The sequence below is a fragment of the Eurypyga helias genome, unplaced genomic scaffold (genome assembly GCF_000690775.1).
Source record: "Eurypyga helias isolate BGI_N326 unplaced genomic scaffold, ASM69077v1 scaffold11570, whole genome shotgun sequence".
NCBI classification, from domain to species: domain Eukaryota; kingdom Metazoa; phylum Chordata; class Aves; order Eurypygiformes; family Eurypygidae; genus Eurypyga; species Eurypyga helias.
The window spans coordinates 36,040-63,798 of NW_010226286.1; the positions used below are offsets into that span (position 1 = coordinate 36,040).

The window sequence follows — 27,759 nt, forward strand, 5'->3', positions numbered from 1 at the left end:
TGCCTGCACCTCCAGCCTCCTGGCTTCCAACCCGCATGCCGATCTTTCTGCCTGCAGCCGAGCTGCCCAACCTCCAGCCCAGGCCTGGCCTTCCTGCCTGTGACAGGGCTTCTCTGCCTCCCAGCCTCCAGATTTCCAGGCCTCTCTGCCTCCAACCTGGTTCTCCAGCCTCCCAACTTCTCTGCCTGCAGCTGGGCCTCCCTGATGCCATATGAGCTTTGACCTCTCTGCCTGCAGCCTCTAACCAGCTGCAGTCACCCTGCCTGCAGTATGGGCCTGGCCTCTAGCCTTGTCCAGGTCTCATGGCCCTCCCTGCCTCTCTGCTTGCAGCCTGGCCTCTAACCCAGCATCCCTGCTTTTGCACTGAAGCCTCCTGGCTTCCCTACCTATTGCTCAGCCTGAACCTGCAGCTTGCCCTCCCTGCATGCAGCCCGTGCCTCCTTTACCCTTCTCTTGCAACAAACTCACTCTCTTCCCAGCCCCCAGCCAAGCCCCCCAGGGCAGTGAGTGGGATAGTGACTGTGTACACCTGGCTGCAAGCGCAAGCTGGATCGAGCCATGAGGTGTGAGCCCACCTGAGGGGTGGCCAGCCTGGTTTCACTGCCAGCAGTGCTTTTATTCTTCTATCTGTCCTCCTATGAAGCCAGTATGCTGAGATGCCTATTTGGCAGGTGCAATACAAACTTTCTGAACTGCAGTGGCTCCTGGCACTGGCTTTGTTCCGCAGCATGAATGGAGTCGTCTTGCAGCACTGTTAGCCGGCTGCTGTCTGTGGGTTTCTCACATGAGTAGTTCTCTGTGAGATCTGTCATTCAACCTCACTGCAACCGCAACCTGTGGGCTTTGGCTAAATGTTTGTTGTATCCAGTTGTGCGTGTTGATAATTGTGGGTAATTTGCTGTCTCAGAGTAATGAAGGAATGCCTGCTGCAGTTTGAAGCACTTGGTGCTTCATGGTGATTAGTCTTTTCATTTGAAAATATTCCTCACAGTGACCAATATTTGAAGATAAAGGGTGGGTGAAAGATGCTTCTCCTTTTTAAGTACATCATTTATTGAGAAGAACACAAAAAATGTAATGGCTGTGTTCAGACATTTCTGTCTTTTCTGACAGAGCTAATTGTCAAAGACAAAACACATTTCTGTGTTTTGGGTGGCTATAAGTGAAGAGTGTAGCAAGCAGGCTTCGCTGGACTCTGACTGCATTAAGTCACCCGTAGTTCCCTGTGCCTGAGCCAAGTGTTCCTGGGGCTGTGATGAGGCACATTGTAGCACAGCTCAGGTGTAGATGCAGGCAGGTCTCTGCTCACAGCATTACTCCTTGTGTGCTCAGGTGCTGCAAACAGGAGCATTTCTGCCCAAAAGGCAGTGCCTGTGCTTGGGGTGCTCCAGGGATCTATTGCCTTGCTGCTCCCCATCCCAAGCCCATGGGCCCTGGAGGAAAGCAGCATCCTGGTGCGAGACAGCTCCCTGCTTGATGCTGTCTGTCTCCCAGGCTGAGTGTTTTTCTTGCCGTTTGATGAGGCATAGCTGGAGCACATCAGCCTCACCTCCTGCTGCGGCCAGGAGCCTTCACACAGCATGGGAGGTGGCAGCTGCCGTCTCCGCTGGCTGATGGCACGGTCCCTTTGGTCCCCCATTCCCTGAGCATGCATCTCCCCATGCTGGCCTGTGTGCTCCCCAGTCTGGTCCCTCGTGATGTCCAGCCGCTGCTCCCAGAACCCCTGTGCTGTGGGTGCAGGTAGCTCTACTCCCTGCCAGGGTGGGGTGAGTGCTATAGGCTAATGGCAGGCTTTCTTTTCATTAGCTGATGTAAACACAGCTCTTCAGCAGCAATCTGCTTTTCTGAGCCCAGGAAGACCATTTTTCCTTTTATCTATAATTTAGTGAAGTGTCAAGCCACAGAAGTTTTAATGATAATAAGCAGCAGAGCAAGTTTATTTATTCAATGCAAAGGTGGGTTTCATTCCAGGTTTGTGAGTTATTTTTTTGTGACAATTCCCACACAAGAAATGGTGGCTGCTCATGGAACCTCCTTTCTAGTGTGTTCAAGTGGCTTTCTCAGCAAAGCTCACCACTGCAGTTCCTGCTTGGCTCAGTGGCTTTTCATCCTCTCTTCCATGCAGGACCTGTGGGCCAAGCACACTGGGAAAGGAGAAACAAGGAAAATATAATGAGGTGGGACTATTTATGTGCTTGGTGAGGTGTAATGGGAGAAAAGGGAATCGCAAGTTCCCAGTCTTTCATTTTCTCCTGTTGCTGTACGTCGCCTACATCTGCTTCCAAGACCAGCCTCTGTGATGGATTTGACTGCTGAGTAAAAGCAGGGAAGGGCTTTTTTGGGATTATATGTAGCGCTTGCCTTCTGTCAGCCTATGAAGCTACCAGTGGTGACTGGAGATAAAAAGTAGATTCGAGTCATATGGAAGGACCAGGGTTCCCTCCTGAGCTCAAAGATGATCAGGAGATGGGCTATGGCTTTGTGAGGGATAGGGACTACCAGGAGGGAGTGTTGAAAGAAAGGATTGGAGCAAGAAAAAATTGAAATGGAGCAGAAGGAGGAATGGAGTGTAGAAAAGATGATGGGGGAAAATGGATCTGGAGAGAAAAGAGGGTTGTCTGGGGTAGGGAAGAAGCATGTGTGTGTGGGAGCTTTGAAAGGGGAAGCAAGTAAAGGCAGAAATGGGTTTTCAAGCAAATACTTGGGAACTGTGCCTCTGAATTAGCCAGAATCTTCATCTCCCCCTTCAATGCAGCTTTGGAGGCAATATTAGAATCTTCCTAATTATTTTTCTTGGACGAGTTTTGCGATCCTGATGATATTAATTATTCTTAAAGGTCAACAGCACTCAATTGAATCCCCTTCTGTTCTATCATGTAATCAGTTAATTAATTGGAAACCATTTAGCAATGTCTGCCGAGAGCTTAGCCTGCCTTATGCCCTGTTGTTTTGCTGTTGCTGGGAGAGATATATATATGTGTGCGTGTATGTATGCATATCTGTACCCATTCCTTTCTTCGGAGGCTCTGCAGAGCCCTGGGTACCATTCCAGCTCATCACAGCCTCAGGCACCCCTCCCCAAGTCAGGCAAATCAGGGCTCAGGCCCAGCTGTTACTTTCCTCTTGCAGGGGGTTAGTAGAGAGAAGTGTTTGAGATTATTCAGGGCTTATTGATTTCTGGGCATCCAGAAGTAGGTGGGACTTTCCCCCTCCCCCCATATAAATTTGATGCAAAAGCCCTCTAAGAGCTGAGAGCATGGCCCTAATTCTGGAGGCAGAAGGAGGACCAGATCCGTTCCCAGCGGATTTGTGCTTCATGTGTTGAAGTTGAGGGTAATGTGTGGACCTTGTCCAGCTCTCCCAGTGCCTGCCTGTGTATTTGGGATGACCTCTCAGCTGGGGTGGTACCTCCTGAGCGCCTGTCTTTGCTGCTTCGGTGTATTCAAGGAGGAGGTGGTGGGAGCCTGGGAGAGCACATGTTTGGGGTCTGGTGTCACTGTGTACTTGGACGTGCTGGGAAATGCCCTTTAGGCATGGCTTTCCTTCCCATACTGTCTCCTCAGTCCGTGCTTCACTGCAGCACAGAGCTCTCTTGCGCAGAGTGATCGGCTTTCGTGTACTTGGACATGCTGGGAAATGCCCTTCAGGCATGGCTTTCCTTCCCATACCGTCTCCTCAGTCTGTGCTTCACTGCAGCACAGAACTCTCTTGCGCAGAGTGATCGGCTTTGCTCTGGGTCCACTGGAAACCTGTGAGTAGGAGGCTTTCCCCAGTCTTTCTCTGTTCCTAGCTCAAAGAAACATGTAATTTGAAGCAAACAGGCAGGATAAACCCAACCCCTCGCTGGAGCTGTCAGCTGGCAACCTTTGTTCTCAATCGGCACACATCTCCAGTATTATTTCTGTGTGCTGAAGCAGGAGAAAAGCCTGGAGTACAGTTATATTTTGGGCCTAATGGATCTAAAGTTACTATAGTCTGGGAGAGAAGAGATGGAGTGGGAGCAGAGGAGCCAAGAGGACCTCTCAGCTGCAGGAGGGCAGCTGTGGGAAGGGCTCTTGCCTGTTGCAGGTCCATTTTTCTTTTCCTTGAGCAGGAGACTGGCATATTCCATGGATGCTGCTGGACTCTGCCCTGCAGGGAAGCTTTCAGGCAGAGGGAAAGCAGCTGCAAGGCTGACCCAGCTTTTAACCTTTCCTTGAGTCCTCTGAGAGCCCAGATATCTTTGGAGAAGAGCAGTGGAAACTGCACGTGACAAGGGAGAGACGAGTGTAGTCCAGAGGGCCAGATCCCTGCATCTAATCTGCCTTGAAGCTTAGAGGACAATATTACCCACATCTGGTGATGGCTTCCCATCTGTACCGTGTGCTGAACCAAAACTGTGAGCAATAATAAGCTCCGAGGAGTGATTTGTCTCCAAACAAAGCTTCATGCAGCTGGGAGATGCCTCAGAAGAGATGTTTGGGAGGGTGTGGAGGCATCATGGGGTTGGGCATGGCCTTTAAAACAGCCTTTAAAGTGTTTTGGAATGGGCTGTGGTGAAGGCAGCAGGAGGGAGATGGTTTGCTGTGTTGGCAAAGGCAGTGGGAGGAGAGGCGTGGGGCAGATGTGCTGCTGGCACCCATGGTGGGAGCCCTGTGATGGAGGCGTGGTGCCTTACTCCTTCCCACATGCTCTGCAACTTCTGTTTTTTAATGCTGTTGTTTAAAGAACAATGCAGGAGACCAGCCCCTTCCACCTCCTTCAGGCCTCTTTTGGTGACAGTTGGGATTTTATGCATCAGGGTTGTGCAGCTGGGAAACACAGAGGGTTGGTGGTTCCTCCTCCGGCATTGCAGCTCCAGGGCTGGTGGGGGTGCACGTGGAGTGACAGTGTCTCTTCTTGTGTGTCACCGGTGATGGTCTCTTGCCCTCCTCTGACGCAGGATGTTTTGAGTTTGGGAAATCATTGCAAATTCTGGCTCTTGGCCTAGAACAAGAAATAATTAGGGGAGAGCGAGATGATAATGTGATGGGAAATGCTGTGTGACACATGCCTTACCAAGCACAGGACAGTACCCATGGATGTGACAAAGGAGTTAGTTACGCTGTCCAAACTCAGAAAGGCAGATTGAACCTCGGAGGATTTTTGCTTCTACTGTGTTTGGTGTCAGTAAGGACCTGGGTGTTGCTGAGGGGTTGCTTGCGGAGTGGAACTGGTATTGCCAGGCCGTGGCTGAAGGACCTCTGTAAACTTACTCCTCCGTAGCACCAATACGCATGTCCTTGTGCTGAGCCCCGGACAGGGAGCGCAAGCAGGAGAACTGCTGGCAGCTGTGAAATCTTAGGCTGACCAATTTAACACCAGGTACGGTTCTGCTAACTCCGCTTTCCGGGCGCGCGAGGCTTGCGTGCGCTTGGCATCGACCGGCGCTTTTGCGGGCTCTCTCTCAAGCGTGTCCTGCTGGGGCTTTGTGCCGAGTTATCGGAGATTTCAATTGAGTCTAATATTTGCAGAGCCTGATTTGTGGGGAGGTCTGTGCTGCCACAGCTTCTGGGACTTGCTGGGGTAATTTTAGCACATTCATTAAGGGAGGACAGTACATTTTTTCTCTTAATGAGCAAAGCTGCTTACTAAACAGGAAAAGAAGGGAGGGGAAAGGGGAGGGCAGGGCCAGTGATGGGGAATGTAACATTGCTTTTAGAGGTCACTGGAGTTATCTGGCAGGCACGAGCAAGCCCCAGAGTGACTTTCCAGCATTTCTCTGGTTCAAACCCAAAGCCTTAGCAGCTTATTTGCTGCGGAAATGAAGCTGGGATGGAGCTACTCTAGACCTACAGTGGTATGTGAGGCTGCTGACATCTTCCTCTCCTGTTGCCACCAGCACCCCACCAAGGCTGCAGCAAACTGAGATGAGGGGAAGCCCCCGTTATGCCCAGAGCACAGGGGATATCAAGGGAGTCCCACGTGGTACCACTGGCGTATCCAGTGCTGGGGACCGCAGCTGAGGATGTGCATCTCGCTTCTTCATTTCTGCCAGGCACTTGCTTGTGCTCCCTCAGCGCCAGCTGCTCTGTGCAGTTAATCTCCCCTCCCTCCCCCCCATATCAGGGTTTTCCGAGTGGCACCGTGTTATTAAGATGTGTGAAAAACTTCTCTCATGCAGAAATAAAAATGTCAGGTTGGAAATAAGGGCGAGTGGAGGATGGAGATGTGTGGAGGAGGGACAGGCGAGGAGGGTCCGTCCCCAGCAGACGTGTTTCTGCCATTGCGTTGGACTGAACTGCATAATATAGCTTACAGTTTAATTACAGGGGCTCCTGCTTGTTGGTGTCATTAATGAGGTATCCAGCTTAATTTAGCTGGATAAAAATGGCTTTAATAGTGGAAACGCTTTTGGCTGCTGGGTAATTGAGGGATGAGCAAACACACCGTCTCTTCTTACACTAAAACCCATTTGTTCTGGGCTGCACGGATCCGGACCCCTCTCTTGTCCCACATCCACCCACCTCTTTTCAGGTGCAGGAGGAGAATGGATGGAGGGAGAGAGGAAGAACTGGAACTTTGCTGTCACACAGTGATAGTGTCCCACCTTTGTAGTGTGTGGGCAGGAAGAAATGGAACTTTGCTGTCACACAGTGTCCCACCTTTGTAGTGTGTGGGGCGTTGCTGGTGGGAATACGGTGTGATGAGCCACCTGCAAAGCGCAGGCTTAGGAGCACGACTACTGTGGCAGGGGGGGGGGGGGGGGGGGTGGGCTGGGGCGGGGGGGGAGGAGCGGGGTGTTGAGCCTGAGTCATGAGTGTCTGCTGCCCTGGACCTGGTCCAGACAAGCTTCATCCAAACCTTTCTCCTTTCTCAACTCCTTTGAAACCTGCTCTGGAGGCAAAAAGGAGCCTGGCAGCTATTTCTAAAGATTGTCTCCGTGGAAAATAGTGTCTTGTGAGTGATGGAGAAAATGTCCCGTGGCAAAGAAGCAGTTTGAATGCAGTCCAGGAGCAATGATGGCAGGTCTGTCCTGAGAGACAGGCTCCCGTTTGCTGCTGAGAAATACACAGGGAAGGCGTTTTGCTTCCCTCCCTCTGTGTTTCCTCGATGTGTGATGTGCCGTGTTTTATTACAGGTGGAGCTGATGCACAGGCTGTTATAAAGGTTGTCTGGCACGCTCCTCTACAAGACTGCTTCCACTTTCCTATAACTGCCTAATTTTAATTGCTCAGGCTGAAATTTTCTGTATTGGGTGTATGCTCCTGGCTGAATTTTTTTTTAAATTTCTTTCTAGTTTCAAATCAAAGCCTGCTCAGATGTTTGAGGTGATGGATGGAGTTGGAGGGAAAAGGGTTGTTTTGCTCAAGCTGGAAAATACTGGTGATGTTTCTGTTACAGAGCACCTGCTCCCTCCTTTTGTGCAGGGGAGGAAACTTTGACAAAGGGGCAGATTTTGCTTGGAAGACTTGTTTTTGCTCTGAGATGTTTCCTTGCATAGGCAGAATGACTCTTGATCCAGTTGGAGGGGAGAAGTTTTGCAAAGGATGTTTGGGAGCATATCGGGAAGATTAGGAGTGGCAGCTAATGGTGAGACACTGGGGTTGGATGAGCAGATGTCAAAGCAGGAAAATCATAAGAAATTTGGGTATGGATGAGGAAATTGCAGAATAATGGGTAGTGTGAATCAGCCTCCTGGGGAGGAGTGTCTGGATGGTGGGAAGGAAAGACCTGGCACTGCCCAGCCGTGTGTGCAGGAGGGTTGGGGTTCAGGTCACTGCAAACAACAGGGATATGGAGGTGACAATGGACTTTCAGCCTTGGAAACAGCAGCAGACAGGCAGAATGGGCAGATGGAGCTGGGAGAGGACTAGTGCTGGTTGGGAGCATTTTGATTTTCCCCAATCCTCTCCATTTAAGCTCTACAAAATACTGTGAAACTCTGTGCACGCAGACAGTGTTCGAGGACGGGGAACGTTGTGAGTGCCAAACAGAAGTTATAACATGCTGGAGCTCAGAACTTCACCTGTGGAGCTGTAATTCAATCTCCTTGTGTACATACCATCTCTAATAACACAATTCCATGCTATCTTCACTGGGAAACCTGCCCCATCCTGTGCGTGGGATGGATCTGTTTTTGCGGAGAAATCAGTGCTGTGCGGTGAGGTTTTTCCATAGGAGCTCCATATCTTTTATGGCAGAAGTTGGCAGATGTACCCCTTGCATGTGGAAACCCAGTCCTGGCATCTCTGACCTTTGGAGTGTTTATGTGTGCAGCCCTTTTCTGTCTCTGTGCTGAAGATGAGGGACCTTTACAAGGGTCCATTTCAAGGGCCTTTCTGACACTTTGAGGTGTCCAAGGCGTCTGTTTCCAATGACAAACATGTTTCTCCCTGTTGTGTGTCCTGGCTAGTCTGCAATGGAGCCATTGAGGGTTGTGTATCCCTTACCAGCCCTGCAGAGGGTGATGGGCAGGTCGGATCGGACACCAGCTTTGCCCTTTGAGAGCAGTGTCTCCTGCCAGACGTGAGCAAGTGAAGAACCATCCCCTCTCTGCCTAATGCTTGCTGTGGTTTGGTGGCTGGGGGAGGAGGGCCTGTGGGAGGCGAGGAGCGGAGCACATCTGCCTGGCAAAGCTCCTTGCATTAGTGAGGTTGTTTCCTTTCTCCATCTCTGTGTCCTAAATTGTAATAACACGATCATGCTATTTTTGATTCCCTTATTTGCGTGGAAAGCCTGTTGTTTTTTCTCTTCTCTTTCAGAATCCAATTTTCTCTTGACATTTCTGCCTAATGTAGCAAAACATGACCTTTGAGAAAGGACATTCCAGCAAGATTCACTCCCTCTGCATCTCTGCCTCTCTCCCACATCTTGCTGTCTCTCATGCATCCCCCTTTACGCTTCCTTCTCCCTGGGTTGGGGGAGGGAGTTACTGTCTTGCTTTTCAGTAGCAGTGAGCTGCTCCTTCCCCTCCTACTTTTCATCTGCCTTTGCAAAGTTTCCAGGTGCACAGTGCTCTGAGGTGGATAGAAGAGGGGGCTTTGCAATATATATATATTTTATCCCCTCGCTTATTTTCACCTGCTATTTTTGCCACCTTTCTAAACTTTATCAGAGGCTGGAGGCAGTTTGTCTACAGCCGTAGGAATGGTGGGATCTTAGTCACATGAAACGAGGCACCTGTGGTTTCCGCAGCGGGATAGTCTGATGTGAAGCTGAGCGAAAACTTAATGATGCAGCACTGTGTGCCGTCGTGGTATTTGGGCTTATTCTTCTACCAGGCTTGTGGAGAACCTCTGGGACAATGGTTGCTGTGTGAGCTGTAGTGGCCTCCCCACTCCTAATTGCAGAGTTTTGGGCTTACTAGCAGGTAGGACAGGACCAGAGATGCTTTTTCCTTCTCTGAACCTGGGCTGTGCCCTCTCTGCATTTGCCCAACACGTGTTTGCCCTTGCTGCACTGCAACCTGCTGCAAGGCAACAAATGAATCTCTCACCCCAAATCCTCATGGAGCAGACCTGCACTGCTAGAAGCCATTCCAGGCTTTGCTGTCTTTGTTTTAGCATGTTTGTGCAAACCAAACAGGGACTGTGGGCTGAGTCCAGCATGGCTGGGCTGCCTGCTGTCACCTCTGTGCCACCTTGTCCTGTGTCTCCTCTGTGGCCCTTCATGGCCCTCTCCAGTGAGCGGGGCTGTGGCAGGAGGGTGCCTGCAGCCTTGCACCGAGCTGCCCTGACTGCCTGCAGCCCACCCAGGTGTCTTGTGATGGGGAGGGAGCTGGTGGGGACAGGGCTGGATTCGGCAAAGGGTGGGAGGCAGCATCTCCTATGTTTTCTGGAGGCCAGTGTAGACACGGGAGGATTAGGGTTACTGCCAGAAGCAGAATCCCCCATCAGAAGCATAAGTCACCTGTCCCTTTGCTCACCCCATGAGCTGGTCCCTCAGTTGGTGGCTGTCAGTCTGGCTAGGCATCCCTGGGAAGGCTGCCCACTACAGAAAGCACTTCATTACCATCTTTTCATGTGGTTAGAAACTTGGGGCTTTTCTCTTTCTGCTTAGTCTGCCCCAAACACTTTTCTTCCTCTTGGTTTTAGTACTTTGGTTGCTTTTACACTCTTCTATCCTCTCCGGCTTTCAGCTGAAGAGGTGATGTCTGCTGGGTTGCAAAGCTCTCCCAGGTAGTTGAAATTTATGTTTTTGCAAGTTTGGGCAGATGGAGAGAGGGATGGGGAGCTGTTAGCTGCTGTAGTGGTGGTACCCCTGGGTGCAAACAACATGCAGCCATACCGGGACACTTGGGGCGCACAGCTACTGCAGATCATACGATAACACCTTGGGTAATCATCATGCTGTCAGTTTAGCCTGGCTGTTACTATTTTAACCCAACGTTTGTGCTTAAATTTTTTTGTTTAAGGTGTGAAATTAGACTTGTTCTTTCTGCTTTTGGTTGGTAAAGCTCCAGATTCATGGGCAGGAATTGGACTCCTCTTGCTCTGCTTGGATTTCTTTTTCTTAACATGGCAGCAGTATAGAAACCATTTTGCCCCTTGGAAAAAATAAGTAAAATGAGAAATTTCCATTTGGGTTCATCCTCATTAAAATCCCTCATTATGAAATCTAAACTTGGGTTCTAAACTACTTGACAGCCTCCCTGTAGAGGAGGACGATGAGCCCTGCAGAGGCGGTAGGGCCGTGTGCAGGGGGAATCATTTATCGTGACTACAGCTCTCTTTCTTGTTAATTTTCAGAGACCTCTCTGGGAACCGGCTCACCACTCTCTCATGGCAACTCTTCCAGACCCTGCGACTCTTTGAACTGTAAGTCCCACCCTGGAGATATCTCCTGGGAGAAGAGGGGAGGCTGAGTGGAAGAATGATTTCCAAACAGAGTTATTTTGAAGCCTGTGAATAATTACCTAAAACTCCAGTGGGCAGCACCATCCTTGGGAGGATTTCCTGGGTATGGGAGCACCAGAGCAGAACTGCTTCTCTTAACTTCGCAGCAGCTGGCTAATTAACGTCGGGATGATGAACAAGTCATGCTTGGGGTAGTAAATGGTTGACTAACTCTGGGAGCACATTAGAAATACTCACTAGGCCAGATTTTGAGGGAATTTTCTCAAATACTTGATCCTCATCTGTTGCAGGGTAGGGCTAACTGTTTTTCCTTAGCTCATGGACATACTTTATAAGACACCCCTGCTTTTTAGGCAGATGACTCCCTTGCTGTCTAGCAACCAAGGCACCTCCCAGCTGTGAAGTGGGAGATGAGATAGTGTCTCTCCTGGGGTACCGGTGGCCTTCAGCCTGCTGAATTATTGATAGAGCAGTCAGCGCTGCGCTTGAAGAATAAGTGGACACGAAATCAATGCAGCATTGCCCTGATGACCTGTTTTGTTGAATTTTAGAAATAGTTGTTTGGTGGGAATAAAAAAAAATATATATGTAGGATTTGTCCCAGAGGATCCTGGGAAGCTCCATTCATCCTCACTGATGATCAATAGAGCTGTAAGCTAGAAGTGACTTATGAAAGAATAAAGACAGTCTTTCAAGTGGGAGTAAGTGTGTTATCACCAGTGTTACTGCAGTGTATTTTATTTCTGTCAAATTGTTAAATGAAAAATACTAATAGTGATATTAGAAAATAGAGAAACGCCCTTCTGATGGGGAATCTGGCTTGCAGAGTTAAAATGCTGAATTTGGAATTTGTCTCCTCGCTGATTACAGCTCTAAATATTTTTCAAGCCTGGCTCAGGTTTCAAGTTTAATAGCATGAGTCATTTGTATTCTTAGACCTTTACTTATTGTCATTGCACTGTCTGGCAAAACTCAGATTGATGGTTGTTACCCAAGAGAGACCCAAGAGTGGAGGAGCAAATGGGGCTGCAGCCCTGTGCTAGAGGCATTGGCAAGGTCTGGGGTGACAGTGAGCCTGCAGATTAATGGATGTACTTCCAATGGGGCTTGTTTTTATGTGGCTTTGTTTCCTGTGGTTATATTGTGTTTCTTCAGGCATGTCCCAGGTCTGCCAGCCCAGGACAGGCTCAAAAGGCCAATACCAGCCACCAAGGGACTTTAGATGCTGCTCTTTGGGTAGCAAAGTGTACTTATTCCTGCCTGATGAAGAATACAACCATGTTGTCCTAGCAGAGAAGCTGGTGTGCTTGTGGTGGCGCTGGTTGGTGTCACTGGAGTCATCTGTGGCCATTGCACTGCAGCCTGGCAGACGGGAAGGATCTGAATTACTTGGCTCCAGTTGGAGCTGTGCTCAGAGTGGTTTTCTCAGGCGTAACAATCTTCCTGATTGATGGAAGAAGTAATGCAGATAGAAAAATGGGAGATTGTGGAGGTAGGGAGAGGTGATGGGGTGGGAACACAGCTCTGATGTGATGCGTGGTGTCCTGTGGGGAGGCTTGGCACTGTGTAGGGCTACAGCCTCAGTCGAACCTCTCCTGCAACTGCGCTGAGAAAGGGTCTTGGCAAACGACCCCCTGGCACGAACTCCAGTGACCAACTTAGACCTACAGATGCATGTGCCTGTGGGGCCTGGCTCACTCTTGGCTGGGCTGGAGTAAGAGCCTGGTCAAATTTATTTTTTCTGGAGAATTGCTTTGTCACCGGTGCTTCCTGACAAATTTTTCCTTGTCACTAAAGACCCTCTATCCACATGAACACCGGTAGGACAGTCAGCACCTGAACAACATGACGATGCTTTTCCTCCAAAGAGTGATGGGAGAGGAGTATTTTAGCTGATATCCACTAGGATGTTGGCATTAATGGGGCAGGGGGATGTGTGCAGTGTTCTCCTGGGGCCGTGAAACTGTCCTGCTGAGTTTTGGATTTGTTTGAGAGAAGACAGCATGGAGGTGTAGCCTGAGCGATGGGCTCTGAATAAATCATTCACATAACATATGTCTTTAATTCCCAACATCTTTACCTACTGTGACTCAGGTCATGGTCCTGAGTGCTAGAATGATGGGACCTGTTAATGAGGGAAACTAAATCTCAGAGGCGGGAGAAATTAGTAATGGATGCACAAAAGTGGGAAATACTGTATTTTTTTTTAGAAATGCAGAGGATGGGTGAGTAGAAGACAGTTTTTTGGCACACTGAGCTCCAAAGAGGCTTCCAGAATCTGGGAGGAAGACAGAATACGTGGCCCACATAAAGTGAGTGTGAAGCACTGGTGAAAGCTGGAAAGGGAGTTGCAGACTGACATCAGCCAAGGACTTGAAGTTGAGCCAAAATTCTCTGGAAGTGAAGAAGGCGGTGAGACCGATGCAGAGGCAGCAAGCCTGAGGAAAGGCAGGCTGAGTAGCAGCACTTGCGCACAGCCACGGGAAGCCCAGAAGTCCCTAGGGACGCACAGATGCTGGCAAGAGTCAGTTCTCCTTGAGAGGGTTTGGTCTATGGGGAGGGTTGTTGGGACAAGCAGGCACTGCTCTGCAGTGGTTCCCTAGAGGCACCTTAGAGTGCCATGTCCCAGTGCTACCTGGCAGTCATGGATTCAGAAGAGGATAGTCATTGAAGGCAAAACCATGACGTGCAGTGAGGCAGCTCAGAGCAGCAGAGCACGCAGGACGGGATGCGATGGGAGGATCGTCTCCAGGAGAGTATTGGGAGGAGAGGAACTACAACTGCTGCGACATGGAGATTGCCAGGGAACATGAGGCCTGACAAAGACACTCACGGTGAACACGGCGGAGAAGAGAGCAGAAGACTAATGTGAAGATCATGCCATGCAACGAGAGCAGGCAGGTGGATGGGAACTTGGGGCTTTAAACAGCTGTCTGGCTGCATTCAAGGCATCTCAACCTCAGGGAAACGGCATTACTTTAAAGCAGAAGGTTTCGTTTCTTGTTCAACAGAGCTGAGCTTTTCCCCTGCTGACTCACTGAAGAAAGGATGGCAAAAGTGAGGCGCACTTCCAAAGAATATTATCTCTTTTCTCCTCCTGGCCAGAAGCAAGGCTTGGAATGGTTTCCAATAACTCCAGCCCTAATTCCCACGGCACAGGCTGACCTTGACCGGCAGGGTTTGAGCTAATGTGTGCACAGCTCTCCTAAGTCTGAAGCTGAGTGTGCACAGGGAAGCATCTGACACATGCAGCAGCTCATAAACATTGGACTTAGAGCCTTGCTTATCCAGAAGTCACAGCTGGTTTCCTCTGTCATGCCCTTGGCTTCCTTTGTCATGTCCTCTGAGAGCTTAGGGCTGACATTTCAAGACATTCGTTCCCGGAAAGACGCAAGACTCTGGATCCAATTACATCTTCAGTTGTAGAAAACCTTGTAGTCCTGAACATCTTGCTGCTCTGCCTGGCCCATCAGCATTTCTAACACCAGCAGCCCCTGAAAGCTTACCCTGCAGTAGGTTTCTGCAGTGCTACAGCAAGAGCCTTTGGTGGGGATGGGGTACAGCAGCATCTCTGTTAATATTATGAGTTCAGCTTAACGTCGTCTGTGCCTCTAGCTTGAAAACTTATTGCCGCCAACAGTCACACTAATAGAGTTGTAGCTAGACAGTGGGTACTTGCCTGCTCTCTGCATTAGCTAATCCAGCTGACAGATGCCACACATCCTTCCTTATCCAAGTTCTTCCCTTTCTATCCCACCCCTTCCTGGCAGGGGTTCGGAAACAACAATTCTGGCCAGACTGCCAAGAGAAACCCTGGTTCTGGGAAATAAAGAGAAATGAAAAACAAAAATAGACTTTGTTCTCTCTCTGCTGGGCACTCTGGTTCTCAAGCTTAGAGAAGCGATCTCAGTCCTGAGGTAGGAGAGTGTGTTCATTGCAAGTGTATGAAACCTCGGCAGCAGTTTTATGTGAATCAAAACAAACAGACGTGTGGCAAGGATCTCCACTGCTCTCGGAGAGGCTCTGGCTGCAGACAGCTTTGTTTTAGCTGGTGAGTGGGGAGGCATGGGACAGGGCATGTGTCTCATTTAGCTGCCTAGTCTGAAAAAACCTTGCTTTGTGTGTGAAGTCCTGTCTGTCCCAGTGCATATTCTCCTGCCCTCGTCCAGGCGATTTAGGGAGGTACAGCTTTCTGTGAGGAACAAAGCTGGGCTCGGAAAGGCACTTGCAGCACTTGCAGCATCGCTGTCCTGAAAGAGTTGACTTCATACCCAGATGGCTCTGGGGGATCAGCTCTGTCATTGTCCCCTCAAATGACAATGCAGGGTGTGATTATCCCAGCTTTCCTCTGTCCCAAACACAAGCCCTGCAGTGTGCCTGCTTCATGAAGGGGCTGTGCCCAGAGCACACCCTGCTGCAAGCCTGTGCTTTGCCTTGGGCTGGTGAATGGCTCTAGCTCAGGTGTGGGTTCGGTCCCTGTTTGGGCCAACTCCTGGGTGCAGAAAGCAGCTGTGCTTGTGCAGAGAGATCCCAGCTTGCTTGGGGCTGTGATACTTGCTATTTCTCAGAGGTGTTTTCAGTTTTAACGAGGCCTTCAGAAGGTGTGGGAGTGTGCTCTGTCCTGGGCACCTGTAACCAAATGATGCTTTGGTGATGTTTCCAGGCTAAGGATACATGTGAAAAATGCTCTTTGGGTTTACTTGCCCTCTCTGGGGGTAAGCTGTGCTGGGTATGGCTCACAAGGAGTCCCTTAACATAATTCTCACTGCAGTGCTGCTGTTCCCATTTGAAGACCTTAGGCTGCCCCACCATGCCGTTCAGTGCCAGCTTTTGTCCCTGCTGTGATGGGACACATCTCCGTGGCACATGCTGATGCCTTCTGACCTGACAGTGGGTTTTGGCCAAAGGGTTCCTTGTGTTCCCCAAGGTGCTTCTCCTTTTAGAAAAGGGAAGCTGTGTTTATCTCAGCATGTGGAGGATTGTAGGTAGTGGGGACATGTTAACAGGAAGAGTTGGAAGGAGCTGCAGCTCCTAATGATCCCTGCAAGCCCTGAGGCTGGGGTGCTGATGGGGTCTGAGGAAGGAGTTGAAAGTTCAGGTTTTTGGGCAGGTACAGGACAGCATGAGCATGAAAATCCTGGTGCCCCTCTCTGGAGAGCTGGCTGGCATGGCAGGGCAGGCACCCAGCGAGGAGGGAGGGCATGTCCAGAGTGGGTCAAGAGCGCTTTTGCAACACGTGTTAGGGAAAACGGGTGCACGTATCTGTGCCCCTTCTACATGTGGTGCTGCGCCAGCTGCCGGGGACGGGAGTTAATTTGTGCAAAAGCCCCTGTGGGGGTCTCAAATAGAGCGAGTTACATCACTGACGTTGGGGCAGGTCGTGGGTAACTCTGCCCTGAAGCCTGCTGCTCCTGTATAATTCATGGGCCTTCATGAATTAGCAATGGACCGGGAAGGCTGCTGTCTATTACTTACAGAGCTGCCCTGAAGTGCTGGGACAGTGGCTCTCCCGGGCAGCCTGGCTCTGTGAGGATATTAGCAATGGAGCAGAATTTCTCCCCCGTTGCCTATGAGGTCCCCTGACTCTCTGCTGGGTCCCAGGCTAGAACTCCCCTTACCTGATCTGCCGTTAGCTGAGCCCATGGTTTTTACCATGTGCCATCCCATGTCCTGTGGGTAGCAGTGACCTTGGGAGAATCCCGAGGAGAATGTGGATTCATGGCCATGCAAAGCCTCTGCGAGGAACTGGCAGTACTTGCCGTAGCGTGCAGGGAATGTCTTGCCATTCAAATCCCACCACATCACTCTGCTAATCTGTTCTGGCCTGTTAAATTTAGTGCTTTGGCCTTTGAGTCACTTCTCTGAGCCTTGTACATGTCTTGCAAAAGTGTAGGTGCTTTTGAGGGGAAAGGAATGAACTAATGAAAAGCAGTGGGGTTAAGTTTAACTCAGTGCTAGTTACAGTAATTAAAAAGAAAAAGTCAGATGCCACTTTAAATCTCCTCGTAGAATGAGATGCCATCATTAGGGTTCAGGTTTAACACCCTTGGCTGCTCCCAGAAGATCCCTTCTCCTCCTCCTCCTCCTTTTGCAGTACTGTATGGATGAAACAGCAGCTGCACATGTTTGGAAGGTTGTTTCCAAATCCTGTTAGTCAGTGGAATTAATTTTGTAAAAGCCAGCATGAATTTTGCAGTAATGCGTGGAACAGACCAGAAAAACAACTTCCCCCTGTACGACAGGGGCTGTAGATGTTGTGTGAAGCAACGGTTTGACCTTGAGAGATGTCTTTCTGCTTTGGGGTGACTGGGCTGACTTTTGCAGTGCTGGCTCCTTTGCTCCCTACTTTCTTCTTCTTCATAGTTATGTGGGGAGGTGTCTTGTTTGTTCAGGCTGTACCTCCTGTTTTACTCAAGTTATTGTTGCAACCCCACATTGGTAACTCAGCCTGCCCTTCCAAAGCACTGGCCTCTCCTCGCTGTCAGGGCCTGCCCTCCTTGTATCTTCAGAAAGCTGTAGGGCTTTAAAAACGTAAATGAAATGGTTAATAGGTTGGAAAATCAATTATAATAAACATTCCTGGTATATAAACTGTGTGTAACTGTGTTTTAAATGAAGTACATTAAAGACAGTGCTTTTTTTCCATTTCTCCTGGCCAGGTCAGCAGGGTCTCTGTGCAGTGCGGTTTGATTTGATTAAAATGCATGATACCCTGTGCATTGGCTCGTGTCCTGGGTCACCAGGAGGCTGTGTTTGTACAAGGTACTCTGGAGAGGAGCTGCCAGCATCACTGAGCGCTTGTAGGGGCTGGAGGTGTGCTCTGCCCAACAGAGTCTTGGACCCCTCCTGAAGGGGAATTCGAAGATGTGAATCAATATTTTAGAGCACTGTGGAGCTGCCTGTTCCTTTGCTGAGGGATGAATGTTTTGGGTGTCCGGACAGCGTTGCTGAGGGACCAAGCTGCAGATGTGCTGCAGATCTTGCGGTAAAAGACGTTGCGTGTATCCATGTGCTGCCCTGGGAGATGTAAAACCTTGTGTGAGTGCATGAAGGAGACTGAACGTATGGATGCGTAACCTTGGTCTCTTTGGAGTCAGGAGGGATGTGAACAACGTGTTCCAGAAGGCCTCAGGCAAATAATGCGGAGGAGATTTTTCATTAGCTCTAAAGGGAGGGCCCCTTGTTCCTGCATGGTGGCCATCCTCCTCGGGGATCCTGGAGCCACAAGACAGTCGTGCTCATCCTTCCCAACCCCACCATCCTTTTTCACGTTCTCTCTGCCCATAGGAGACTAGAGAGGAACCTTTTTAACTGCAGCTGTGACATCCGCTGGATCCAGCTCTGGCAGGAGAAGGGCGAGGCGAACCTGCAATACCAGGAGCTCTACTGCATGAACACGGATGCTGCCATCATCCCTTTGCACGAGATGAACATCACCCAGTGCGGTAAGGTGCAGCTCATGCTGAACTCCTGGGGCTGGGTGGAGGATGCTAGGAGGGAGCCCGGTCCTAACAGCATCTCTGGTTCAACTGTTTACTTGGGGAACCTGGTGTAGCAAAATCCCACCGTGTGCTCAAGAGCAAAACAACTGAAGCTGATGGGGGTAGTTTGAGGATTAAAAATAGAGTGTCTATGTAAGTGTGGGGCTGGCGTTGCTGTACGAGCAAAGGTATCAGGTGATTTGGGGGCGTTTCCTTCACTGTAATGCTGTTGCTTGACGGTATGTGTGTGATGAGTCTGTGTGATGTTTTGAAAAAGGATACATTTCGTATTGCTCTTCTTCTGTCTAATAAATCTGAGAAACAGCATATTGTTAAAAGACGCTGCCACCGTATCTTTCGTAATCGCTCTTAGGGAATGCACAACTGTGTTTGTTTTCTTTTGTTTTATTTTTTCAATTGAAAGCCCATGTCTATAGGGAAGAGGCAGGAGTGATTTTGTACCTTTTTCTGTTTAGTTTAAGAGAGTCCAGTGGCCCCAGGAGCAACATGAGGCATGTTCAATAGTTATCCCTTTTTCCTTCACCTTGTTCACACATCAGCTGCCTGTTTGGTGTCAGTTTTTGCTCTGCTATTGCCATTACTGGAAAGCATCCCTTGCAGAATAAGGGGAAAGAGGTGTACCTTCAACAGAACAATTAAATTGTCTGTATGTGAACAACTGTCAAACAGGCTGAAAAAAGGAGGAAAACCAGAGGTTTTCTTTTTGTGATGTTCGTTCTCTGTTCTAGGAATTTGGGTTTGTTTCTTGGAGCAGTGGTAGACAAAGAGCATGCACATTTGGATTTGTATGATTTTTTTTTTTTTTCCCCCAAGTTCACGATGTCCCTTTATTAAGTTCTGGAAAATGGCCAAAGTGTTGCTACATGTGGATGAACTAAAAAGATTTGAGAGACCGCTGTAATTTCCTCCTCACATGGGAAGAATAATCATCAGGGTTTAGAGGGAAAAAAAAAATATGTAGGGATCAGGGACAGGAGGAGAAGGTGATTCCAGCAGTGGTGATATTAGTCTTGAGGTGACAGCAGGGTGCTGATCTGGGGACATAGATGTGCTGGTGTGCAGGGTGAACACCACCTCTGACCTCAGTCTCCTGAAAGGGAAAAGATCTGCCACACTGATCTGCTTTCCTCTAGAGGGGTGTCTATCTGTCCAAGTATTGAGATGACTCAGGAATGTTATAACAACACACCATTTATCTTTGTCCTTTGCTGCTGAGGGTTGACGTGGCTTGGTGTGGCCACATTCTATGCCAACTCAACCTGGTGAGACCATAAATGTTCCTCCCTTCTCTCTCTGCTGATTCCTGCCACCTCTGCATCTTTGCCACGCCTCCTTCCTTCTGGCGTCCTGCAAATCAGTGCAATGTTGCTTCCTTCCTGGTGTTGCTCCCTGATGGGAATGAAAGGATGTTTATCCCTATACATGGCTTTGGGTCAGCATGACGGATGCTGCTGCCCTGCAGTGGGAGGTGACCACTGGTCAGCTCCCCCCATGCCTTGCCTACAGAATTTGCCTCTACGATAAGCCCGGAAAGCCTCCTCTATGCAAGGAGGTTATTTGTCCTGCTTCTTGCAACCAGCACTGTCTTGTTTCCTGTTGCAAAGATATTTGGTGCCTGTGGCAGCAAGTAAGGAAGTGGTGTAAATCAGAGCCACCATAAATCAGTGAATCTCTCTGCTGCCATCAAGGAAGAACAAGGGCACCTTTTATTCGGAGAGCTGCAGTTAATGGGAGGACACATCCTTGGTCATCTTCTCTCCATTGGTATAAATCAGAGGGACACTTTCCTCGCCTGGAGTGCTGGACGCTCTGTGCCTTGTCCCTGGTGGTGGGAACGCTTTGGATCATCTCCCAGCACATGGAGCTTTCCCATCCCAGGTGACTGCCCTGGGGAGCAGCTTATGTGGGAGTAGGAGAGATGGGGATGGGGGTTGTGTGAAGGGAAGGGCAGCCAGAACTGGACACCAACTTTTGGACTGGACTGTGATGGGGAGGGTCTGTTCAGCTGGTACATGTTCAGTGTCTACATTTTCCTCTATCTCCAAGACCCCTCCTTCCCTCAGTAAGGCAAGGCCGTGCTGTTGCCTCCTGCTACTTATCCCAAGGTGCTGGAGGCTGATTTGGGGAACTTGGTGGGATCTGGGTCCACACGCATGTCCTGTGGCTGGCTATAGCAACCGTGGCTCCACACCTGAGCACCTCGGTGTCTGGCTCTCCTAGACCTGCCTGAGATCAGTGTGAGCCATGTGAACCTGACCGTGCGGGAAGGGGAAAACGCCGTCATCACCTGCAATGGCTCAGGCTCGCCGCTGCCTGACGTCGACTGGACGGTGGCTGATCTCCACTCTATCAACACGCACCAGGTAGGGGCTGTGGGACCTCAGTGCCGCCTGCGCCCAACGTGGCAAGGACAGGGCAGCTGCCGTGGGTTCCCCAGGTCTGTGACTGCAGGGCAGAGCATCAGGTAGATGGCGGAGACTGCTCTGAGAAATGTGTAAGGGCTGTATCCAAAGGGAAATCGAGGCCATACTGTATCCACATGAGAACCTGGTAACTATGGGAAGGCAACAAAACTTTCCGCCTTTATGGCTGAAAAGTTAAAATGGGATAGCTTCATGTGTCAGTGCTCCTTAATTGAATTAACTCATGTCCCCTCTAATGAAACCGCCTGTTTACAGAGGTGTCTGCAGCAGCTGTAGCTGAAGTAGGCAGCTAAGCTAAGGTTTTCTGGAGACAAGCCAGGTTTGAGTGCTACAACGCTGTGGCTCTCCCTCTCCCAATAGTTCCTCTTATAGGATATGGTGTACCGAATCAGATGAGGAAACACCTCCCCCTCACATGGATCCTGGTTGTCCTTGGATTTTGGAGACCTTCTTCCTCGCAGTAGTTCCTCTTGTAGGATATGGTGTACCAAATCAGATGAGGAAACACCTCCCCTGACATGGATCCTGGTGTCCTTGGATTTTGGAGACCTTCTTGCATCTTATGTGGAAACTGGGATCCTCAGCTGCTGAGGGCAGGAGCAGTGAGGAGAGAAGCCAACAAGCACTGGTTTCTGTCTGTGTTTCTCTCTGGGATTTTTAGACCAACCTCAACTGGACTAATGTTCATGCCATCAACTTGACCTTGGTGAATGTCACCAGTGAGGACAACGGATTCTTGCTTACCTGCATTGCTGAGAACGTGGTGGGGATGAGCAATGCCAGTGTGCTGCTCACCGTCTACTGTAAGTAACAGTGACCATATAGAGGCTGGAGGGCTGCTCTGGGAACTGTATGAATGCATGGCCACTTGATGCCTGTGATACACTGGTTTTGTGGATGAAGAGAAGGAGGTGGATCCTCACACAGCTCTTTGAAGTGTCAGTGTTTTTCCTTTCCTGCTGCTTCCATTAATGCAGAAATGAGTACTAGAGCAGGGGAGGAGCAGTAGTGTCACACTGGTGGTGGACATCTCTTCACCCATCTCTTGGGAGATACAGCAGAGTAGGGAAAAGCTGTAGAGGGGCTAAAGCTGTTTAGAGAGTTGCTCTGCCTGATGCCATGTGAGTGGTTAAATGTCACCCTTGCTAATGCCAGTGTAAATCTTGCATCTGAATTCAGAGGTGCTAGTGGTTCCTCCCAGATCGGTTTCTACAAAGTTAAACAGGAAACACCATGTAAACATGCACATGTCAAATTTCAATTGTTCACTTTTATCTGCAAGTAGCTAAACTTTCTCTGTGCTTTCTAATATAACTTAACACAAACCTGACCTTAAGAGGAAGTTTACACAGCTTTGCACTCTCAAGCAGCTGAGATTTACTATATGTTGCTGGGCCTGTAATATTTGCCTTTACTCTGTAGTTCGAAAATCTATCCCCGACCTCCAACCCTGCCCAGCAGAGCAGAGACCCGTGCAGGATTCTGGCTAGTCTTGGTGACCACACACATGTTGCATGTCCCGGTGCAGGAGCCACTAAAGACAAGGGGTCACAGAGGAATAGGAAGAGGAGAGCACATGCTTTACTGCTTTCATCTTCCTCCCAATAAGTGCTATTGATGGATTAAAGAATGGAGGTAATTAAAGTTCACATTGGCTCAGAGGTGATTGGTCAGCAGGCGGATGTGTTTTGCACTGTGTTTTTAGCATCTTTTTCTCCATGCCTTGAACAGCACCGTGCCAATGCCGGTTTTCACCCGTGTAATCCTCTAAGCTGCTGACAGTTTCTGCTACCCCTGCTCTTGCTGCCCAGACCCATCACTCAGGCTGTAATTTCACGCTGGAAAGATCTGGGTTTGTGCGTGTAGGTGGCTGCCTGTTTTGAATCCTCTTTGCCAGGAAGACATGAACAACCCGCACGCAGATCTAGGCTTGCGAGGGAAACGAGGTGGCTGAGACATGGCTTCGTGGTTCAGGGTAGCTGGGTGCTGGTGTGAGAATTTTGCTCGGCTCCAACCAGCTCTGCACCTTTTTCTCTTCTACCACCTTCACTGCCTGAAAAATTCCCTTTTTTCCGAAAGATGGGTCAGAGTTGGTGCATTATATTTGTTCCTTGTGGATGCCACATGGGTTGTCTTTGCAGCAGGATGGTACCAGGAAAAGGAGAGTTTTAGGGAAGACCTACACCTTTTTGTGTCCTTTGTCTTTGCACAAAACTCTCTTCTAGTTCAGACCTTGCCAGCCTTGGGGTTTGGGACCTCACATGTAGGCGTTGTAAATGGGTCTTAGAAGTGATGGCAGAGCCACATTTGAATTCTTGGGGTGTCCCGAGGGGAAGACAACGCATATGCAATAAACTGCAGGTGGAGTCTCTGCTGTTCTTTTCCCTCTCCCACTCCTTTTAATTAAAACACCCCTGGAGGGTGTTCGGTGGGTGAGAACTCCTTTGGGATATTCAGGCAGCCAAAACCCCCAAGGACAGGCAGTCGCTGGGGGATGTTTGCTTCCACAGCTACGCAGTCCAAAATTGCTCAGTGTGAGTGGCAAGTCCCCAAGGGGCACCTGGCACATGTGTAATGTAACAGTGCTTGGTCACAGCGTCCTCCGTAACGGGGACAGGCGGCCTCCCTGTGATCCCTTGAGGGAAGGGGAGCAGCAGTAAGTGTGTAGACTGGGTAACTCCAAGCTAATCGCTTCTGGGCTGGTAAAAGGACAATCCCTGTCATTAATTTACATCCCTTGTTCACAAGCCCGAACAAACTGGCTATGGTTCAGATCCTCCTTCTGGGGAGCCTGGGGTGGTTCCTGTGACTTAGCGCTACTTCTTTGCAGACACCCATGGGAAGAGTAGAAGGAACAAGGGAAGTTTGGAGATGGTGTTTTCAATATTCTTAATTTCCATGGTGCACAGAGAGATGATGTGGGTGGAGGTGTGCTGTGAGCCTGCCATGTTTCTCTCTGGTAGATCCCCCTCGCATCCTAACCCTGGAGGAGCCGGTGCTACACCTGGAGCATTGCATTGCGTTTGCGGTGCATGGGAACCCCGCTCCCACTCTTCACTGGCTCCACAATGGCCAGGTCCTCCGGGAGACAGAGATCATCCACATGGAGTTTTACCAACAAGGGGAAGTGTCTGAGGGTTGCCTGCTCTTCAACAAACCCACTCACTACAACAATGGCAACTACACAATTGTGGCCACCAACCAGCTGGGCTCAGCCAACCAAACCATCAAAGGACACTTCCTTGAAAAGCCCTTTCCAGGTAGGATATTCAGTTTATCTTATTAGGGTGGCTTGCAATCTAGAGGTCTTACTATGGTCCCACCGGTAATCATCCTTGCACCTAGATAAGGCCTTGACAACACAAGTTGGACTTAGTCTGAGCAGCATGTTGGAAGATGTGATCTCTGGAGGCTTCTTCTGAGTTGTATGATTCTCCTACTCAAGTGTGCTTTGGTGTCATAACAGCTCTTTAATGCAGAGAGGGAGACTAACTTATTTAAATATTTTTGTTGTTTAGTATTTTCAATATTATGTGTTTGGTTATTTTAAAATCTTTAGGGATTTCAGTGGGAATAGGATGCAAGTTTGATCAATTATTTTGGATCTCCTCTGGGGTGCACTAAAGAAGTCACCTATTTTTTTGAGAGAAAGTATTCTGTGTAGTTGCTAATTGTAAACTAAAGAAAGGAAAAGCCTTGAAAGTGAGGCAGCTCTTCTCCCTTTTTTTTTTTTTTTCCCCCCCTTCTAGCTTGCATTTGTGAAATGATTTAGCTGGATGCAACAGCGTCAGGATTGTTTTCTTCCTAAATATGACATGTACAATTCCAGGATGACAGGTCTACAAAAGATGCAATGGCTCAATTAGTCGCTTTGCATCAGTTGGCTGGGATTTCTTAAGTGATTGTTTGGAATTCCCTGTTGTACTCCCTAGTGGTTCAGGGCTTAACTGCAAAAACAAAAAAGCATTTGAGGACATGAAGATCCAGCTCTGGAGAATGCAGGAGAGACTTTTGTGGTGATCTGTCTGCTCTGTAGGAGCGTGGAGGGTCTTGGTCTACTCCCTGTCATTGTAACATCATGCTGGACATCATGGAGTTAAGATCTGTGCATGCTGCTGCCTTCGGGAATGATGCCATGAGAAAGTGGCGGTTCTAAATTGGCCCCTGCAGCCCAAGAAAATCCAGCAAAATAGGGCATTTGCTAAATATAGAAAAATACCAATGGTACTCGCATTTATTATTTATATCATACCATATATGTACACAGAGTTTTCCTGCAGGTCAAATATCATAAATGCAACCCCAGATCTCTGCCTTGACGATCTGACAATTGAACAAATGGGCTGATATGGATAGGAGTGGAAAACTTACATTCAACCTTCAAGGATGATGCCCTGTTTGGCTCTCTGACCTATTTATTTTTCTTGCTGTCGGGGCAAAAGAGCAGTTTATCAAATGTAGGTGGGTGCAGAGAGGCACAGGTTTGCACTTTCAGCTCTGTCAGGTCCCACCTTAGTGACTCAGTTTCCCCATCTGTGAAATGGGGCCAGCTCTTAAGTAGGTGCTGGACCTACAGAAAAGGGGGCAGAGCTGTTGTTCTGCAGAGCTGATTTTGGAAATGGATCTGAACCGTGCTGTGATGTGGGAAGGGATGTTGATGTTTGAAGAGCCACTTATGTCAAAGGCTCTGGGAGAATCCATTTGTGAGAAATATATGTAAAATATTGCCCTTGTGAGAGCATCTTCACCCACACCTTGTATGTGCTGTTGGTGTTGAACCATCTTTTGTCAGGAACTGACCCATTTATTTTATTTCTTCTGATCCGAAGTCCCAGACCATTTCTCACCCTGGCAGACCCTGTCAGCCCAACGCAGGTTGTAATTTACTTTCCTTGAAATTTGTTGCTCTGTCCACTGCCACAGCTGACATGAACACTCAATGCAGCTGATGTTTATAATTTCCCATTTGAAGGTAGATTCCTCCAGAAAATGCCACAAATGGAAGTTTCCCCAGTGTAGTTAATTCAAGAAGCTTATGGCCTATAGCTATTCACACGTGCAAGGGTTTTGCTGTCACTACCCTGGATGAGATTATTAGTCTTAATTAATGAAAGTGTAGTGCCTGGAAAACTTTCTGTCAGCATAGAAAGGACTCGTGACCATGGTGGTTTTTGGTTTAAAAAAAAAACAAACAAACAAACCAAAAACCCAAAAAAACCCACCTGGTCTGCAATCTCTTGTTGGTACCATGCCAGATTGTGCTTCCCAGGTTGAGAGGAGAAGGGTGCTATTAAAATCCGGATGGGAGCTAGGAGATATGCCCCGTGCCATATCCTGCTTCTCTGCAATGTTGTGGAAAGATTCGTGTCATCTCCTGACAAAAATCTCATTGCATGTTGTCACTGGCATCTCTACCATGGACTACCATCTCCTTATTTAATCCACAGAGGTTAATGTTCCTACCTCCCCTCCTTTAATGAGTGTTCCGTTCTTTGGAAACTTCTCACAAAACTCAAGTTGGCTGAAATTTCTTGGCCATGTTTTATGCTTTGAAAAATAAGGTTTAGTGGGAAAAACGTTTTTTCTGGGTTTCTGTTGAATTTCCTTAGTCCAACAGAGAAAAATGGAAAGGGGAAAATGTAGAAGCAGCAAGTTTTAGGACTAGACTCTGTCTGCTTCAATAGGGGAAAAAAAAAGTCTCTCCCAATGAAATATTTCTTCCCTTTTTTTTTTTTCTTTCCCTCTTGCTAGAAAAAGCCAAGGAAAGTTACTCTTCTGCTTGACTTGAAACAAAAATATTTTTTCAGGTTTTTTTTTTCCCCTGATTTGGAAAGCTGTGTTTGTCACCCGGGGGTTGTTTTACGCTTCCCTTCCAAACCTCACCCGTACTTCAGCATGAACCTTTCAGCGTCCTTCCAGGAGACCTCTGCCAGCAAAGCTGTGTAAACTCCAGCTAATATCAGGCTCAGTTTCTTACACGGGCGAGTGAATTGAAAGCTGACGTTGTTCTCATGCTATGTAAACTGAGTGTCACTCGGAGCTTTAGACCTCATTGTCTGAGGCCTTGACCGCCTTCAGAGCTGAAGGAGCTTTACTGAATAGACTGGAACAGTCAGGTGGCTGACAGCAGGGACTGCTGCAGATGTCTCAGGCAAGAGCAGCTCTAGGCTGCTCTTGGAGGCTTTAGCTACCGCCTCCCTGTCCAGTTCAGCAGCTGTTAGCTTTTAAAAATTTGAGGGAGCCCAGAAAAAGTCTTTAACCCTCTGCCCAAGGTGGACTGTCCCTCCTGGGAGCAGGTCTTTGCCCCAATAGGGCTTTTTCCCCTGGACAAAATATGCTTTTCTCCCTTCCACCTTCATTCTGCTGAGCCTATGTCTGTTGGGCTTTGCTTGCCTGCTGAAAGCAGGGTCATTTAATGACCTTTTAAAAATCTCCTTATGGGGTGCTGCTAAGTCGTCTCTGTTTTGGCAGTAGCATCCCTCCTCTCTTGTTCCAGCCCTGCAGAATTATCCCTGTGCCCTCCATGATCTCCAGCATGTCCTGCTGGCACGTGTGCAGCAATTTCCAGTTACAATTGCCCATACAGGACAAAATGTGAAATGTTTTGGTTTTCTGGGCTCTTTGGGGTGGTGGAGTGTCTGAGGCAGGTTGGGAACGAGACCATGCTCCCTTTGCTATGTTCCTAACTGTGTTACTTTTCTCTTTGTCCTTTCCACAGAGAGTACAGACAACTTTGTCTCAAGTAAGTATCTCCTTGGCCTTTGCATACCGTGGGTGTTTTGTTTTCGTGGTCCCTGCCCCTCTGTGACTTACACGCTCCAAAAACAAGTTGATGAAGGCTGCACAAAGCTCTGGTGTCCCCGTGCATGAACAAGATGGCTGGGGAGCTTTTCATCAGCTGGGAGATCTCTGGAGCCCAGGAGATGCTAATTTCCCTCTAATGACCTCCTGAAGAAGGTTCTGTAGTGGAAATTACAGTCTTTGAGGCCTTAAATGGCAGTTTAAGAGTTTCAGAGA

General features: G+C 48.8%; 1 protein-coding gene across 1 annotated transcript in view; it reads left to right on the forward strand.

The window, feature by feature from the left end:
- The window catches only part of NTRK3 (neurotrophic tyrosine kinase, receptor, type 3), a 179,200-nt gene that overhangs the window by 9,302 nt on the left and 142,139 nt on the right, over positions 1 to 27,759 (forward strand). Inside the window, exons 3-8 of the mRNA XM_010152408.1 lie at positions 10,710 to 10,778; positions 18,105 to 18,262; positions 20,540 to 20,682; positions 21,404 to 21,545; positions 23,706 to 24,002; positions 27,461 to 27,484. Of these exons, the coding sequence (XP_010150710.1) occupies positions 10,710 to 10,778; positions 18,105 to 18,262; positions 20,540 to 20,682; positions 21,404 to 21,545; positions 23,706 to 24,002; positions 27,461 to 27,484 (833 nt within the window). The remainder of the gene's footprint in view (positions 1 to 10,709; positions 10,779 to 18,104; positions 18,263 to 20,539; positions 20,683 to 21,403; positions 21,546 to 23,705; positions 24,003 to 27,460; positions 27,485 to 27,759) is intronic.